Source organism: Pogonomyrmex barbatus, unplaced genomic scaffold (assembly GCF_055798465.1).
Source record: "Pogonomyrmex barbatus isolate J1 unplaced genomic scaffold, ASM5579846v1 scaffold2, whole genome shotgun sequence".
NCBI classification, from domain to species: domain Eukaryota; kingdom Metazoa; phylum Arthropoda; class Insecta; order Hymenoptera; family Formicidae; genus Pogonomyrmex; species Pogonomyrmex barbatus.
The window spans coordinates 10,307,300-10,327,024 of NW_028297116.1; the positions used below are offsets into that span (position 1 = coordinate 10,307,300).

A 19,725-nucleotide genomic window follows, 5' to 3' on the forward strand; every position below is an offset into this window, starting at 1 on the left:
TTCATAAAGCTATCTTTTTATTTCTCTATATCGTTTGAAATAACTTTGTAAATATAGATAATTATCGATCTTCCTAAATAGCTTGTAGCTTTTTTCACTTTTCCTTTCTTGCGTATATCACAAAATTTTTTAAAATTAACAATTTAATTCTGATAAGTTATACACTGAAAAGACATAGTCATGCATGGGAGCTCGAACGTGTAACTTTAAGGGTTTGGTCAGATAAATAGAATTAAGATAGCCATAATATTAACTTTTGTGAAGTGACGCACGAGCGAAAGATAAGATAACGAAGACACCTCAAAATTCCATCGACCGTTTAAGAAAAGAAATAACTAACGGAAGCAATTTAAGGAAAGATTAGTTTCTAAAAAGAAATAAGTCGATGGTTAACTAAAGTAAAATCAGTAATGGATTAATTCACGCAAAAGTTTTATTTATATTTTATATCAAGACAAATTTATTCAAAACAAATACATTTTTGTCTTAATCGTGTATATGTAAGTGAAATAAATATGCGCATACAAGTAAATAAATACAACTAATTTTGTCAATATATAAATTCAAAGAAATATATGCAAAAGAAAACATTATATTTACATGTTACATTTATTCTTTTTGATATTATTTGATTTTGTCTTAATCAAGAGTTTATTTCTCAAAACAATTATTATTACATTTTTTATTTATTAAAAAAAACATGTTCTTCACACTCACAATATAATTTGGTCTATTTTTGATATCTCAATTTTAATAAAGTTTGATTTTATTATAATCGAAACATTAAAAAGCTTCGATTCGTAAAAACTTAAAGTTTTTAATTCTCTCCAAACGTATCTCTCAATCACTCGACGATCAATTAATCTTCTCAAATGCCGGATCAGCATTTCCGGCTTTCACTCCGGATTACAGCTTGTCGAGCCGCGCGGTAAATCGGCATTGAACGAGCGGATTGCAGCATATACAGATTAGGAAATTTACACAAGATACTCGATCGCACTTGGCCAACAAAAAGCTTAAGGTCAATGAATACGAATCGAGTATGCTCTCGCGCAAATGTCCTGGAATCATAGTTAAATATTATTATACTGAAACGGTGAAACGCGTCGCGGTGCTTAATAAATGCGTGGATCTGACTAATATTAAATGATTAATAACGTGAGATAGCTTGTGATAAAAAAGAATGATTAAAGAATTAATCTATATTTTCAAATTGAACTAGAACAAAGTATGCTTGTCAGTTACTTATATACTTTATTATTTCGTCCAATTGATCGTGAATGAAAATTTATTTAACAGCTATTTATTCAAATTATGAAAATTGTCAATAAATTTTCTTGTAAACTAAATTTACATGTAATTTACATATAATTTTGAAAAGGATTTATTTGCATTATTTTTAACTTGTTGATTGATAAAATATAAATTAATGAAACTATGGATTATTAAAATTTATCTAACAGATATATCTTCTTTTTCGTCCTATTAATGCTATATTTATGCTAACTGACGCTATAGTTGATTGCTAATAACTTCTCGTGAATAAGACAGTTATTCGCGCAGTTATCACGACAGATTTTTGCGACTTGCTTCGCTAGAAAAGATGCCGCCAATACACGTGCCGGCGCGCCTATCTCCTTTTTAATCTGCCCACTTATCCCCTTCGAGCCTTCCATATACATATCTTCGAGTTATCACGCCCGAAATCAATCGATCGCTATTGATAACCTGGCTGAAGGTTTGTTTGTCATTGGCACGGTGTTGCTCAAAGCTCCTCGATGTTGCTTTTTGCAGTAGCTACCGCTATCTTGAGGTAGGCACACGTAGGAAATGGTAAAATTAGAGATACAGGTCTAATTGATTATCAATGCCTAATAATTCACTTGGCTGATATTATTTAAATTAGAATTTAATCTAGAAATTTTTATTTCAAGACAAAGATCAGCGTAACGTGTCTTAAGATTTTTAATATATATCAAAGTAATATGAAAGAGAGAAGCACATTAATTTATTATTTGTCACATGTTTTATTTATAAATGTATAATAATTAATTGAAAGTTACATTTAACACAACGGTAGATTATGATAAGAATTTTTAATTTGATGTGCCATCGTAAATTTATATTGAACATATTTTATTGGGTACACAGTATGATAAAGACACTCGGAGGTGCCATTGCTAATCGCAGATAAATATTATAATGATCACAATTTGCTCAATGTATTATCCGACCGAAATGCCGAGATATTCATCATTTGAAGAAATGAATTTAATGAATTAAATATACAGCATCGACGGTGTAATATCGTTTGTTTTGACAAAAGTAACAATTAATGCAACTGTTTACATATCATTTGCATATGGAATATTCGGCATTCAATGTATTTTAATTAATTTCACCGCAAGATCAATGTTGGATAAAAATATAATAATATGATTCTCTCTTTCTCTACGTGTTTTAATTCTACTTTAAATTATGATGGAACATAAATTTGACGTAAGAATAAAAGGACATAGAAGAGAGGATTATTGTGAGGAAAATCTTAGGAGAAAAGTGATTTGTGAAAAAAACAAAAATATTCAATTTTCGTAGAAATACGTAAATTTATTGAAACATTTACAGCCTTCTCATCAATTCGTCGTTCTTTCCACTCTCTCTCTTACGCACGCATGCATTCTGCCTTTCTCTCTTTCTCCCTAACAATAACGCAATTTTCTCCTTTCACATTTACCTCTTTCACTCATCCACTCACTCTCTTTTTGTCATTTGATCTCTCGAGAGTTGGGCGACGTATATTTATCAGACATGGGCAGATTCGATCGAGAACGACGCCAAAGAGTCGAATATACAATTAAAGATTGAAATTGGCAGAATCTATAGTACAATTTTTTTTTTCTTGAGAAACTTATCGCGCGCCAATTCTCGCGAATAAACATAGAGATTATTATTTTTGTATATTAACAAAACCTGAACCTATTAAAATTATTAATTAATTATAGGTCTTGATTCCTGAAGAATATACAGGATGTCTTATAATTCGCGAATTGTAGAATTGGGTTAAACTGAGTAAACAGATCTTGTATTTTACAATTTTCGCAGTTATTAAAAACTAGTTAATAAAACCCTATGAATAAGCATATATTTAGTAGCGAGAAGAGTAACGAGAAGAGACAGTTCGCGCATTACGCGCTATTATTATTATTGTTACTTGTAAAACATTGCTCCAAATATTTTTTCCTTATGTTTCTAGTAATCTAACCATAAATGTGCGTAATTCTGAGTTGCCTCTTCACGAAAATGTACGCTCATTCACGAATCTTTATTTATTATTTTCTTATTAATTATTGTGAAAATTACAAGATGATACAGAAGACTTTTTACTCAGTTTAATTCGCTCTACCTGTGAGAGGCGATTAACAAATTATTAGACATCTTGTATACAGCAATAAATGAATAAAAGGCTCTCTTTCTCTCTTTCTTTCTCTCAGAAAGATAGAACGGTCTAAGGGATAGTGAAAGCGTGTTAAACATGAGATTTCGTTATTTCGAGATTTGCATTTCGTATGTCCCCGCCTTGAGAGATCATCTTTGCAGAATTCACTTCCTCCTTTAGCTCGTACTCTCTTCGATCGGCGCGCTTTCCACAATAGGGAAGTCTGGGATCGATCGTAACAATCTCAATAAAAAAATTACCGAATTTTCACCGGTTTGTTGCGAAATCATAATGAGATTTTGATAATTGTGGAAGAGATTCATCTTGCATTGTTTATTTTGCAAGAGATTTAATTCTTATTTTACATAATCGAAATATTCTCGCGCGTTGTCATCATTTTTCATTACCGATCGAACCCAAGTTCTTGTATCCACAAAAACGTTATTGGTGAAGAGAGTTTGGTTGCAAATTTATTTCATTATTTTATTTCATTGTGATTTCTTTATGAAACCATAGATTCAATATTTATAACAAAAAAATGAAAATTTAATTTTACTTAATTTTATTTTTCATTAACTGATATTTTTTTTTTTTTTACTAAATATCATAACACGAAATTTTGATATTATCAAATTAAAAATGAAAACAAAAATAGACTAGTAAATTAACCTAATAAATTCACGACCAATGTAATCGCAGCAGTGATGACAGTGTAATTGTAATAACAATAATTAGCGATTTTCTGTGACGCGCAATTTATCATTTACAGATTTACATAGGTTGGTACATATTTCAAAAGCATCCGTCAACTTTTTAGAAGTTTTCTAATATGCATTATTAGAAAATTTCTAATTATAATCTCTTGAGTTTTGTGCCAAAAATGACGGAAAGTTAACGTTTCGTTAGACATTAACGTACGTCTTAATACATAGCCATTGCTCACTTTTAAGACCATGTTATTATTTTTTGCCTCACATCGCATATGTATATCTAAGCTACATTTGCTGGAAAATATTCCAGCTTCAACTCATGGAATTTTTGAGAAAATTATATAAAAGCACATAAGAATGATGCGAAGAAAATCAGCGAGGTAACGAACTTATTTAAATTCCCAAAGTGACGTTTGACTTTTCGATGATAATGAAAGTAGATAAGATTTTACTTTCCCTCTTCGAGGACATTAGTAAGACTATACTCAACGACGGTAAAAGCTTTCATGTATAAATTTCGTATTCATAGACTGAAGTAGCGCTGTAAATGACCTAGCGAGTTACGTGACCAATAAAATACGCCATTTATTTGAAGTCGTCATTCCTGAAGACTCCTGTCACACACGCATGCCTGTGCTCCCGCATTGCGTTAATTAATGGAATTTTTTTCCTATTCAACAACATAATTTAAGCTGTTCGACTGTCTTAGGTTAGTCCTTTACGCTCGAATGTTCGTAGAAATTGCACCGACGTATGACATTCGCATGTCCAACATTACCGAAACAAATTCCGTGTCGCTTATATTTGTGGGGATTTTGCTTCAGCTTTTTGTTACATTTTAGGTAAGGAATTGATTTGCGCTGTTTTCGTAATGCTGATATAATAAAACAATGATCGCGGAAATAGGTGATAATGCACGGGCGATTTGCAGCTGTTAAAATTAATTTTGTTTATTTTATCCTATAGAAACATTTCTCGAATTGATGATCGGAAATGATTACTAATATAACATAATTACTGACTTAATACCGTGTCAATCATTTCCTAACACAGACACAAACTTATATTATAGACACAGAACTGCTACGTAATGTATTTCAGGAAAGTCAGACATCGATATTGACCGATTTGAACTGAATGATTCAATTTCACGGTATATTTTCACGAATGTTTATACACGTCACTTCACAAATTATACGATACAATATCATATTGTTTTATCCGCAAAACTAAATAAATCTCTTCGAGAAAAAGCGGAATATTGTAGTTCTCTATCATCTGCATGATGCGAATACGTGTGCGACAGTATAAAAGTATGCTTTTGAAATACATAATGCGAAATATCACGTTTGCCTAGCTCGCTTTTCCTTTCTTTCTATCTCGCTCTCCCGTCCTCTCTCTCTCTCTCTCTCTCTCTCTCTCTCTCTCTCTCTCTCTCTCTCTCTCTCTCTCTCTCTCTCTCTCTCTCTCTCTCACACATTCATTCTCTTATTCTCTATTAGATGTATATACTTAAAGCGCACCTTAAGCGATCTATATCTTGTGACAAAATTCAGGACGAAATTCTTCTTCTTTGTCGTGCAATATATATATGGAAAATATGTCGGAGTAAAAATATACATACATCGGAATATACGCTACGTAAATTGTAAATACGTATTGAAACATCGTGCCCACATTTTTTTCACGTGTTGCAAACAAATACAAGATCGCCTAAAGTGTGCTTATATATAATCGTATATATCGATAAAGATTCCATTTATATATACCTATACATAATCGTATGTATATATATATACCTCTCTTTATAACATGTAATATTGTACATCATACGCATTACGATATATACGGGTATCTACAGATATTATACAAAAAAACGCGGGGCGTTTTTTCCGCTCTCAAATGAATTAACTAGTATTTATCGACGATATTCAGCTTATGCGATGCACACGCGCGTATCGTATACCTCCTGTGAATCCACGGCCGTGTCGTCCGTGTGTGCACGTGTGGAAAACGGGCACTGGGGATGCGTAAAATGCGTAGACTATGCGGCCACGCGGGTGCTCGAAATATACTATAATATACATATATATTTATACGTGCCCTCTCTCGCACGCGACGCGCGTACGTTCATTAATTTATATTTATCTTCGCGTATAGTATCACAAGTTTTGCTCATCCGACACCGCTCCCACTTTTTAGCTGACACTGCTCTTCGAGGCTTACGCCGCTCCTTTGCCGCAACAACGCACCCTTCCTCAACGGGGTGCATTCGCTTTTAATATTAATCGGAGGATCTTCAAGTACCGATCGGCTCATCGCCGCGAGGCTCGTAATCGTAATAAGTCTCATGGTGAATTGCTCATCGCGATTTTAGATTGATTGCCCTCAAGCGGTTCCCTTAATATTATCAGATACGAAATATGCGAGTGTTGGGTGAAAAAAAAAATCTTTTCATATTGAAGTCAAGTGTGGGAACAGAACTATTAATTATACGTGATATTATTATTTTATTGTTCACTTATATCGAGTATGCCATCTAACTTGACCATTTGACATATGTCGTTTAAGAATATAAAAGACTTTTAAGATCCATTTTTTTATCGTAATACGACTAAATTATGATTTATGCAACTGTATATAAAATATATAATTTTGTATTCTGAACTAAAGCACAAAAAAATATTTTAAAAGATTAAATTAGATTATCAAGATGCATGCGCTGTATATTAATTGTAATATTTGTCTGTTTAATAACATTAAGTAACATTAAGATATTAATAAAATAAAAATTAATACAAACAATATGCATAATGTTGAAAGAAGAAATTGATCATTACTGTCACGATTGAAAAAAAGAATATAAGACAGATCTATTAGATTGGTAATTGCTAACATCGACATGAGATTTTCATGAAAAATAAATCAGACTTATATATATATATATATATATAGATTCTTGAAGAAAGAAATTTTTTAATTTTTCTAATAATAATATTTTTGTTATATCTCGCGATAAAAATTTGATATTATCAATAATATACATGTGTTATATATAACATAAAAATAAATGTAAGAATAATTATGAAGCAAAAAGTACAAAAAAGTCGAAACCACTGATTTATTAAAATATTATACGTCAGTGTAAATCGTAATAATTCGAAGAAACCGTCGCTATAATACGTATATTAGTATGTAATATTTTCATTTCAAGATCGATATTATATGATGGTTTTGTTCAACAAATTTGTAAGACAATTAAGATATTTTAGTCAATGGATAATTTTGAATAATTATTAATCTATATATGCATTTAATAAAGAAAAGAAGACGGCAAATAGAATAACAAAAAGTCAATTATAATCTGTCTGCATGCTCTAATTGCCAAAGAAAATAAATCATTTTTAGATTACATAAAGCCCTTATTAACTTTTAGTTAAAAAGTATTTATATGAAATCTACTAGATATCACGAACAATAAAAAAGGGTACTGATTCCATAACTTTGTTATTTTACATGTCAAAGACTTATCTATCAAATTTGTTATTTATATATTATTTATATATTTATTTTTATATATTGTTTATAGCAAAAAACTCGAAATTGGCATGATTGGCAGTTTGAATTACTGATTGTATTTAGAAGAAACTCAATGTGAGCGAAAAAAATGCTTTTTTTAGCCATTTTAATCCACACGATAAAATGCTAATCTTTACACAATATTGTAAATTACTAATTATCACATATTATATGTCATTTAAATATTTGTGTTTTATTTTACCTTACTTTTTTATGTTTGTGTTTTCTATTTTTTTTATTTTTTGTATATCTCGCTTTTTTTATATATGAGACGTAATCATTAATTTGATACAAATAACTCATTGTCTGTATTATATTAAATATACATATAAGATTTGCTAAACAATGAATTCATCAGTAATTGTAAAAATCATAAAATGATACAGAATTTGTCGATTCACTTTAATACTCTACCTGCATATTAATGTGTTATTTCTTATCAGACACTCTGTAAAAATTATAACAAAATTATTTATGAAAAGTAAGAAGACGCGCATATATATATATATAGAAAAAGAAAGGATCCAAAACAATTATGAATATAATATAAGTTATCATAATATATCATAATATATAATATTATATATCATAATATATAATACAATAATTATATATTGTGATGACTTATATTCAAATAATATGGAACAACCATATGAGGCCGAAGAAAATTGCACCATAAATTCGATATTTTCTTAAATGCAATCTTATAAATAATTTTTTTATTTCTTTTTTTTATGTGCTTCTTGCAGTTTTGTATGATTTTTAATTTTTTTGTTGAACAAGACCAATCACCAATTTGATTCAAAGACGATCGTCCGTATTAATTTTCAATAATTTTCAAGCGTGTGCCGAATTATATAATCTCAGTGTTATGATGTGCAAGAAATAGATCGTACCTAGATGCACTATGGCTATTGCGATAAAAATATGTCGATGTCATTCGAACATATCATGAAAAAAATTATATGATATAGCGAAATCGCACGATTATATCGAACTGTGCGGTTACGATAAACATAGAAGCACGGAATGCAGGATGATTCAGTGTCCTCGATCATTCAAACGTTTCTCACGTATCTTTTTTCTCGATAAATTCAATAAGCGGATTGTGACGAAATAACGGTCACATCCCGAGACATTTGGACAAAAAAATAAAGAAAAAAAATATGTTATACTTTCTTACGAAACATTATTGCAAAATGCTTTAGCAAATGGAACAAAATTCTACGTTAAAATTTTATAATTTTAACGTGCTTCGTACGACTTTTTAAATATTCTCGGTATTGTATTTGTATTGTATCCGAAAAATTATGAATAAAATTATCTCACAAATTAAGGATGCTCCATCTAAACACTTCAATTTCCTCTATCACGATTGTTTGCAATTATACTTGAAATAATGCTTGCGAATTCATTGTCAATTTAAATGACAACATACAGTAACGGACATAAGTTTAAGACGAGTAATTGTAATAGATCGTACACGCATGTAAATATTATTTCCTTATTTGCTTTCTTTTTTTCTCAACATGATATACATGTATATGTGACCTCCCTAAAGTTCTGTTAAGAGCGAGAACATTGTTTCTGTTTTTACTTGGACTCTTGTGAACGATATTATAACTCTTTTATAACCAAATATTTCAAAAGTAATTCTTTCGAAAATGCGATAAACAATCAATTTTAAAGTATAAATCTTACTTTATGCGTAACTTTAGAATCAATATAAATATAGAAAAATAGAAACTTATATAAATAGATATATAAATTTCCTTTCGCAAATATATATAAATATATTTATATAAAATATTATTGAATATTTATATGAAATGAATAATTTTTATATAAAGAATATATATTTGTCAATTATTGTGCAAGAGAATAATTCTACCTTTTATGACAGAGAAATTGATTTCATTTCTTTTTACATCTTAAACTTTTGTTACCGCTACTGTAATTCAAAAATGTGAATTCATTCCTGGATTATAATTAACAAAATAAAATATATGTACGATGTAATCTCCAATCTGTAAGAAAAAGAATATAATAAAATATAAAATAAAATAAACTAAATATAAAGACATTTGATAAAGAAAATAATAATTTAGAAAATTTTCTAAGATTCTGATAAACACAATTTGCATAATGTCAAAGTAAATAGTACGTAATTATATTACGTATATAACAGTAATATATATATCAATTAATAATAACAATTTCGAGAATAATATTCGCGTTCACCCAACACCGCTCAAAATACCGATACAAAGAAATTGAGAAATCCTCGCAGCGATGAACTGTAATTTTCAACGAAACGAAATTGACCCGAGGCCTACCTCCCTAGCGTCTACCGTCTGTAGACAACATTCTCCTCTTCTTCATCCTCGTTCTCATCATCGTACTCGTCATCATCTTCGGGTGGCCAGCAAACGACGGCGTCGACGACGTCATCGTCATTGTTGTCGGGACGACGTGCGCGTCGTCGTGGCTGCGCTCGCGGTGATGACGAGAAGGTCGATGAGGTTGCGGGCGACGTCGGCGCCGCGTTCGTCGCGGTCACCGTGATCGCGGGCAGATCTGGCATCGGGGTTGGTATCGGTGCGGCGGCGGTCGCGACGTAGGCCGCGGCGGCAGCGACTCAGGCCAAAGCGTAAGGGTGGGTAGCGTGATGTCACAAGCCCGGCGCCGCGGTGGCGACAGCGGGCGGCGGTGGAGCGCTCGTAGTGGCCACGCTCGTCGCGTGATGATAAAGCGGGCTCTGATAGTACTCCTGATGATGATGATTCGTCATGTGCATTGGCCCGGCAGCGTTCGTACCGGCGTGCATGCCGTTATGATGATGATGGCTCGGCGGCGCCGAGTGCGCGTGCGAATGATGCGGCGAGCCGAAGTTGGCGTAGCTCTGGTGCAACTGCTCGTACATCTTCATCTCGGGCGGCTTGGTATCCTGGGCACCAGGGGAAGTTCCGGCCGTGTCACGCGGCAATAACCTGTTGATACTGAACGGATGATTGGCCGCCGTTCCGTAAAGCGGCTCCTGCTTCAAACTGCCTGTCATACCGTGGTGCAGACTCGCGGTGTCGGACAACAATTGTGGATGGATGCCGCGGCTGACCATCGCGGTGAGCTCGTCGTGCGCGGCGCTGAGATCAGGCCCGAGAAGACCGCCAATATCCGTAGTGTCGCTTTTCAAAGTGGTGTGATGCTGATGCAAACTCGTGTGATGATGATGATGCGAAGATACCAACGAGTGCAAGTCCTTATCGTCCTGCTGCTGAGGGCCACCGTGATGAATAGACGAACCGGTCTTCTTGGAACCAGGCGCGCCTTCGTGAGTAGGTGGACTATGCTGACGGGCAATGGTCGCACCAGACGCCACTGCCACCGCAGCCGCTGTTGCCTGATGCTGCTGATGCTGTTGGTGTTTGTTACTCTGCCTGGTCAGCTCCTTCTTCTCATCTTTAAATCTCTTCTGACGTCGTAAATAACAGCCATTCTCGAACATGTTGCCGCTGTCGGGATGTAGCGTCCAGAATGACCCCTTGCCGGGTTTATCCGGTGTACGCGGTACCTTGACAAAACAGTCGTTAAAACTCAGGGAGTGCCTAATAGAATTTTGCCAACGTTGTTGATTCTGTCTATAGAATGGAAACAGATCCATGATAAATTGATAGATCTCCGAAAGGGTCAACATTTTGTGAGGTGCGTTTTGTATCGCCATGGTGATCAGGCTGATGTAAGAGTACGGAGGCTTCGCATGAGTGTAACTACGTCTGTAAGACTTGTCGCTACGGGCACGCTGAAGGTCTGAGTTCAACGAGTCTGGTTCTGTCAGGGCGAGAGGATCTCGGCTAACGCCGGTACCTCCACCAGGAGTCAGAGGGCCGTATCCGACGGCGCTCATACAGGCGCTGCTAGCACTCATGGAGGCGCCGTTGTAACCGCTCATACCGCCGCCTCCCATTGACGCCATTCCCATCGCCGAACTCATGGTGCTCATGTTAAAGCCGCCGGTGCCCTGAGGACTGCAACTGGGTCCGACTCCGACTCCCATCGACATGCCCATCGGCACGCAGCTCATCGAGCTGTACGTGGGCGCCATGCTGCCCATACTGGACATCGCGGCGCTGGTCATGGCACCCGCATCGGTGTATAGCTTTTGCGACTGAAGCATGGTCATAGAGCTCACCGGTGCCGGGGTGGCCTGCTGTCGCGTCGTCGTTGTCAAACGGGAATCATGAAATCCGCGGTACCACGGCTGCTGGCAGTCGGGTATTCCTTTAATTTTTCCACCAGGATAATCCGAAATCGGTCCGCGCGTCCAGCTCGTTATAACTAAAAAGTTCTCTCTACTTAGTTTTCTATTACTAACTGTCAAGTGTCAACTCACTCAAGAGATGATCCTCGTAGAGTCGTACGCACGGAAGACGCGCGGGAAGGCTCGGCGACTATCTGAGAATCTGGCTCTCGCACTTAAATTCACCAGAAAAACTTCACCAAATATTCTTCCTCAGAGCAGCAATGCACTGAACGGCACTTTGCGTCGATGGAACTTTCTTCACAACCTTCTTCACTCTCTAAGAAGGAGAACTACTAAAACGCTACTCCTCGCATGAGAAGAAAGTTACGAGCGGTACCTTTACGGGTTTCTCGGGGACGGCGCGCACTACCGTCAGCGGAGCGAAGTAGACGAAGGGCAACTGAGATGAACTTTGTTGAATTTCTCGTTCCTCTTCTTCCCAGAATACAATGCACAGTCCGTTTGTTCGCGGGAAGATGCGCACTCGATGCACGAAGCGGACGGGAGCGGACGCGAACGCGAGAGTAAAGTACCCCCCGCGGCAGAGATAGAGGTAATTGTTACCTCAACACCATGGAGGGCACGACGAGCGCAAGGCTGACGACAGGGAAAGAGCCCAGGCTCTCGCTCGCGTGTTGTACGACGTGGACGAGTGCGCGAAACAACACCAACCACTATACGGTGTGACGGCCGCTCGTCGGTCGCGCGCGCGGTCGCTTATTTGATCGAGCGGGGCCGCTGTTTGAGCCGCCTCACCACCTCTCACCACACACTCCGCCTCGCGTACCGACGAGAGTCTCTCTCTCCTCTCTCTGTGTGCCGTGTTGTGGATGGAGGCCGGTTAGCGAGTGTACTCCGCTACTCTTGAGTCGGCGGCTCTTGTTCAAATATGCCCCACCATGGAGCCGCGAGAGCCGCGCCCGGTGTTGCCGTGGCGGCCAATAGCGGATCGGGGTATACCTCCGCTCGTGTCTCGCTCGACCAATCTGACGATGAGTCGACGTGGCTGGCAGTCCCCTCGGTCGCCGTATGTATCGTACGTCGTCGGATCGTGCGTGGCGCGCCACAGCCTTTTCCCCTCCGTCGCCGTACAGGACGGCGGAGCGACGCGTGATACGCGCATGTACCGTGGCCCGCGCGCGAGACCGAGCCCGTGAAACGGAACTGGCTTGCGCAATTCCACGCGAGACGCCCGGCTCCACGACGTTACCGCCGTGCCGTACCGTGCCGTGCCGTGCCGTGCCGAACCGAGAGCTGGGCCGCGACAGCCGCGCCGCGGCACGGCTCGGCCGCTCCTTCCTCATCATCATGTCATGTCGGCATCTGCCACGCGTTTGACAACCAGCATCTTCGTTCGTGCGTGCACATGTGACGCGCTCTTGATGCGTCTCTTTATTCGCGAACAATCTCGCGGAATGAATTTCTGGCGACGCCTGTCTCTGCTGCTACGACCGATCGATCGTTTACGCTATTGTCTTTTCCCTTTCGACTTCTTCCGAGAGAAAGAGAATTATCTTTTTCATGATATAATGCATGAATCGGAATCGTAGCGTTTCGATTGACGCTTCGATATCGTTTCGTTAATTTACAAGTGACTCTAACGTGAACGTTGTGAACTATGGCGATTGTGTCTGACGGAGAACGCGAAGAAGAACGTCAGTTGATCCACGTGGATCGCTACGGAATCAACAGGATTGAAAATTTGGAATTCAACGTGGAAACATAAGTACGATATCATTTGCATATTGTAATTGTATGTTATTATTTTAAATCTGTTATCTTATTCTTATTCTTATTAATTCATTATTATATTATATTATATTATATTATATTTTTATTTAAAAGAAAGTCATATATTCTTCTATTTTTATTTAACAACCAAGCGGTAGTTATTATGTAGGAACCAGTTTCGTGTATTACAATGTCATTCATAATTTATATAGAATCAGCCAAATCACTTTATCCGATATTTTATGTTGTATGTATAAAAGCTATATATGAAACAAAAGTATCTGAAGAGGCTGATAGTAATCAGCAAACGATTACTTTTGCGCACTTATAGAACACATTGATAATACCTTGATAGATGTTTTCATTGAATATAGGCGCCGATAATAGTTAAATATATATAACTACTATATAATACTACTAAGGTATTATAAACATATATAAGTACAAGAGATCGCCTAATAAGTGCTTTTAGAAAAAGCTAAAATAATATTTGATCTTTCTTAGTAACAGTAATCAGATCTTTCTTACATCAATATTTGTAGACATTGAAGATAGCGCATCTTTTGCGTTTAGTGATTATTACGCATTTATTAGATTAGAAAACAATATATACAGATTTTTTATTCGCGTGCGAAGTTTAAATTAAAACTCTAACGCATCGTTTTATCCTTATCTTGTCTAATAATAAATAAATTTTATATATCGTTCATACAGATTATGTATGACTTATAATAGCGATTTTCTTTTCTTTTCAGAAGCAAGAACTTAAATGCATTACGTCTTATGAATTGCTTTGCTCATTCCTTATAAGTTCGTTCATTCATTTATGTCGTTTGTCAAATGTCTCTTTTGCATATAAAAAGCCTCCTTGTCGTCTAATATGATGTAAATTTGAAGTTTTCTAATTTCATTTATTTTCAAGTAGATGCCATTCAATTCCTCACTCTTCTTTAAGAGACATAACGCTTCGCTATAGATAAAAATATATAGTGTCCAGATATTTTGTAGGAAACGAGAAACAAACACTATTTATAAGCTGCACCTATATCTGCCCACATTTTCTACCTACGATCTCATTAGAATTTTCATTGACGTCATCGACATTTTTTCATACATTCGTGCGAGCACGGTTTTCTTCATGTAAATGTTATCACATATGATTTATTATCTAGAGATAAAGGAAATATGCCGTAGAGATAATTAATTAATTTAGTACCTTTTTCTTTGGTTTTCATCAAAAATTTTCACCTTTCTCACGTGAACAAAGAATATATCGTGGATAACTTTGACCTTTAGATGGACTTTTGTATCACAACATCTGCTTAGTTGACTATATAACCTAGATAAGATATACCTTCGACAGAAATATCAATATATCTAAAACAAACAGCTAGAGCTTGTAACATTGACATATTGATAGAAGATCAAATATATTCATCGAGATCATAATGATTATGGAAGAAAAATGAATATTTATTATAATTCAAATCAATATAAATATAAAATTCTTTTGCATTTTTACGCAATTAAACATACACACATATTTTAGATATAAAAATTTTATAAAATTATCTAAAATCTTTTGTTAATTTATGTACAACTATGAATAATAATAAAAATTTTAAACTACAAACTGAAGAGTTATTCTAATTCTCTAATAAAAAATTTCATAAACATAAAAATAATACAAAATAAACATTTAATTTAAATTTAACAAAAAAGTTAGATAAAAAATTATAAAATTAGATTCTATTCTTATTTTCTTAAGCGACTCCTTTGACGATCAGTATTATTGTACAATATTTGATAATGTAATAGTATTAATTGCCTAAAAGTTATATTGAGGGTTTGTGCAATATAATTGTAACATTGTCAATCAAAAATTATTTAAAATATATTGCGCCATTTAAAAATATTGGTCCATCTAAAGATGCTATTATACAATATTGTTTAAATTCAACAATTTATCAAATATTAAATTATTTAAATGTAGAAAGTTTTGATAATCGTTTGGCTTACTAAATCTTAGTTTATTTGACAAATTTTTATAAATATAGTCTTTCTTTCCTATATATCATTTTTTTATCAGCTTTCTCTGCTTTTTTTATAAAAAACTGAAACTATGATCACACATGTCGCTTGTATATCCCTTTTAAAATTAATCAATTATTATATAATTTGATTGAGAAAATTGAATTGTCTACAAAGAGTGTCAATAATATGTATAATATTATTGATTATCTAAAGATCTTTTTATGCTAAAGTCATGGTTTTTTGGCAGCACCTAAAAAACAGATGAAAAAAATGTTTCTTGTTACAAAAATAATTACAAACTTCGAAATTAAATGCAATCAATAATAATGCTTTATTTATTTATATGTTCATTTTAACATTTATTCTTAAATAAAACGAATGAAAGTTCTATTTCTATTATAAATTTTACTATTGCCAAATTGAAGAAAATTTTCATTTTTTAATATTTTATAATTTTTATTTCGTAATTTATATTGTAATTTTTCAATATTTTCTTCTTTTATTATTTTTTATAATAACTTTAATGTTAGTTAGCGACATTAAAATCCGGACTAAAATAACCTACAGTATTTATTAAAAAAAATAAAACATATTTTACTTTTTTCTTATCGCTTCTCAGTAAACATACCTACAGTCAATTCATTTTTTCTTCTCCATTGAACAAAAGGTCACTTTTCCTACAAAGTTTTATGAGAGAAATTACTATTTTAAATTTGTATCCGTTAATGTCGTTTTTAATAAAAGTGAAACTCAGAAAAGAATTTTCAATTTTTCAATTTTACTACAATTTAATCCTTGTAAAAGAACACAAAAACGATGACGATGAACATTTATACGATACATTAAGGGCTGCTAAAAACTATTTATGACAACGAAATGAATAGCTGCGTCATTTTGCGGATCGATCCCGACGGCGTCCTCAGACATGGCGCCCATTAACCGTCGGGTAACCGTCAGCACACGACGATCATGCTAGATAGTGCATACGATTTTTTTTTTATTGATGTTCCTACGGTCACACAATTGTTGCAAGTAAAGTTGCAAGAAAGTATACAAAAAATAATTTCGTGTTGCGAAATTTCCGCTTATGGCATCATGTTATAAAAAAGAAATAAGAAAGAAAGCAATATAAAACCGTCTTCTTATTTATTTTCAAAAAGATTTTACTACATTAGAACATTAAAATATTTAAGAGACTAATTGTGCGCTCATAAATTTTGAGAAGTCTCATGGATCTGCAACTGAGATTTGAGGGTATGTTTTATTATCGTATACCTGGTCTAACATATATACCTGATTTTTTTTGTGCACGTAATCCGTTATGAATCCATTACATTGATGTTTCCGACAAAGAGTTTGCCGAAAATATTTTAGTCGAAACCAAGTGTGAACAGCAATAAGTATTTCACTAATGTATATTATAGAAATAGAGGATGTGAGGAAATTGTACCGTTGCAAAAAAACAAATCAATTATTTACCTAATCAGATATGTAATAAAAATTGGCATGTATAAAAAAATAATTCCTATATTGATTGAATAGGAATATTTAAAAGATATTTGAAAGATAATTTGTCGATGACATACAAAAGTTAGTATATGTATATATGTATATATATATGTATATATATGTATATTTATGTATATATATATATATATATATATATATATATATATATATATATATGTGTATATATAGATCAATATTTATATTAGTAAATATACTATTTGTCAAATATCGTTCCAACAAGATATCAATGAAAGCATTGTTAGCGAAATTTTATTACGAAATTTTAATCTTTAAATTCCTCATTATAAATCACACATTTTTTTCACATTAACACCTGGTTCTTTTGAATTATTCTGTGTTCTACATCAAAAAGAAAAAGACCTATAATTTGATTTTACGTACATTTTATGATCTGGCAAGTAGTATATCTTGTACGTATCAAAATTTGTTATCATCGCAGACCATAACAAGACAACAACATCCGTATTCAAAGTCAGGCATAAATATATTGTAAAGATTATTAAGTCTCTGAACATGTATGCATTTTTTATGTATGTCTTTTTTCTATTATATTTACCTATATTTCTAAACCTCAAAAAGATAAGATTTTTAAAAGAAAGGAAATGCGAAAAAAAGGAAGAATACACGGGATGCTTTTTTTCATAACTTTTTTTTTATAAAATTGAGGTATTTACTTAGGTAGGTATTTACTTTCACTTTTTTTTATAAGCTTTATAATATCTTGGAACTTTCGATTTTATTTTCTCAGAAATAATTAGGGAAATTTTAGCTCTCAAAGGCTGAATAAAAGAATCTTATCTATATCTTTAATATGCTTGTAACATATGTATTGAATTGGATTCTATTCTAAAATTTCTAAAATAATGTCTGATAACTTAATTAAAAATACATATGAAATTATGTTTTAAAATAATTGGAAAATTGTTAATAACATAATATTACTTAAATAGCATGCGATTTAATATGCAAAAATTCTTCGAATGTCAGTTTAGTAAAGTCGTAGTATCTTCGAAGTTATAAATCATATCTCGAAAACGTGGTAAACGTGGTAAACGTGATTCGGAGTCTTTCCTCGCCTTCGTGCTCTTTATTTATTCACGGGAAGTGCTGTTTAAATAACTTTCACATTAAGTTTGCGTAAAAAGCGAAATCCCCCATGAGCAGCGGAGACTCGTTCATGGCTTTATAATCCAATCCGATCCGATCCGCGAGGCGCGAAAAGAAAATCGCGGGATATCGTTCCGCCGACGCCACGATGTCGAAGAATTGACGGCATACAACTCGATGATTCAAGCATTTAGAGTCGGCTAATACTTTACTGGAGAGATTCGTAAACACACACATGTATACAATATGTATACGTATATACAGGCCCGTTCACAAACGAGCAGCGGCGCGTTCGTTACAACGTTAGATCCTCACCGAGCACCCACCTGTACACCGGGTCTTTATCGAGCCACGAATTGTTTGCGGAATGAAAATATTGTCCCTGTAAACAAGTGACTACATTGTGCCGGGCGCGCCGTTCTCTTCGTTATAACAAATCGCTCCCTCCGCGCCGCTTGGCCCCTTGGAACGCAAGCACACGCAATCGAGAGAGAGAGAGAGAGAGAGAGAGAGAGAGAGAGAGAAAGAGGGACGGAGAGAGAAAGAGAGAAGCTGTTTGTTTCGGTTAGTGCAAATCCTTAATCTACGATTAAACAGCGATTTGCTATTTGACCTAGATTATCGCGTATCGCGGGCCTTCATCGGCCCGATCGAGCACTCAACGACCGTGTGTAAACGCGATTAATTGAATGCACAGATATATTGCACAGATAAAAACGAACAGATAATTTTGCACAGATAAAAAAGTATTTTGAAAAAAATCTTACCTCCAGGACAATGTAGGCGACTAATTATGAAATTATCGATGAAAATGAATAAATCTTTTAAATGAGATTTTTTTTTTTTTAAGGAAAGAACGAGGCAAAAAAATTAAATTTCAATCACAAACTGTCTGTAAAAATTTATTTTTAGATTTTTAAATCAATTTTAATTTAACAGAAACTTGATTTTTAAGATTGAATCGTGAGACAAGATATTTACAAGACATTCAAATTTGAATAATGTTTCAAATAGCTTCTTTACATTAAAAAGCATATAAAAATATTGTCATACACACACACGCGCAATATCATAGTTGTTGAGATAAGATTTGCTATATATTTGAATTTAAGTCGCAATATCAATTACTATATTCGTAAAAGTTTTCAAAGAGATATTCTTTGAAATAAATTCAGCTGTTAAAAAATTTGTTAGATACTATTTGTATGTATAATTTTCATTGCGAGGTAATCGACGCAATCGAGGTAAAATTTTTTAACTGCATTTTCATTACTGTCCCAACTAGGGACGAATGCGTT

At 34.3% G+C, this 19,725-nt stretch overlaps 1 protein-coding gene and 1 long non-coding RNA gene across 3 annotated transcripts in view; one reads left to right on the plus strand and one right to left on the minus strand.

The window, feature by feature from the left end:
* Window positions 1–19,725, plus strand: part of LOC105425690 (uncharacterized) — a 54,778-nt gene that overhangs the window by 24,885 nt on the left and 10,168 nt on the right. The window lies entirely within an intron of this gene.
* On the minus strand, window positions 2,587–13,172 carry LOC105425688 (silk gland factor 1). The gene has a single exon (XM_089077240.1). It carries the CDS (start codon window positions 11,903–11,905, stop codon window positions 10,397–10,399), a length of 1,509 nt encoding a protein of 502 aa, XP_088933366.1. The 5' UTR covers window positions 11,906–13,172; the 3' UTR covers window positions 2,587–10,396.

Excerpts from the sequence above, each read along its gene's own strand:
- LOC105425688 (XM_089077240.1), bottom strand. The coding sequence starts at position 11,905 with ATGACCATGCTTCAGTCGCAAAAGCTATACACCGATGCGGGTGCCATG.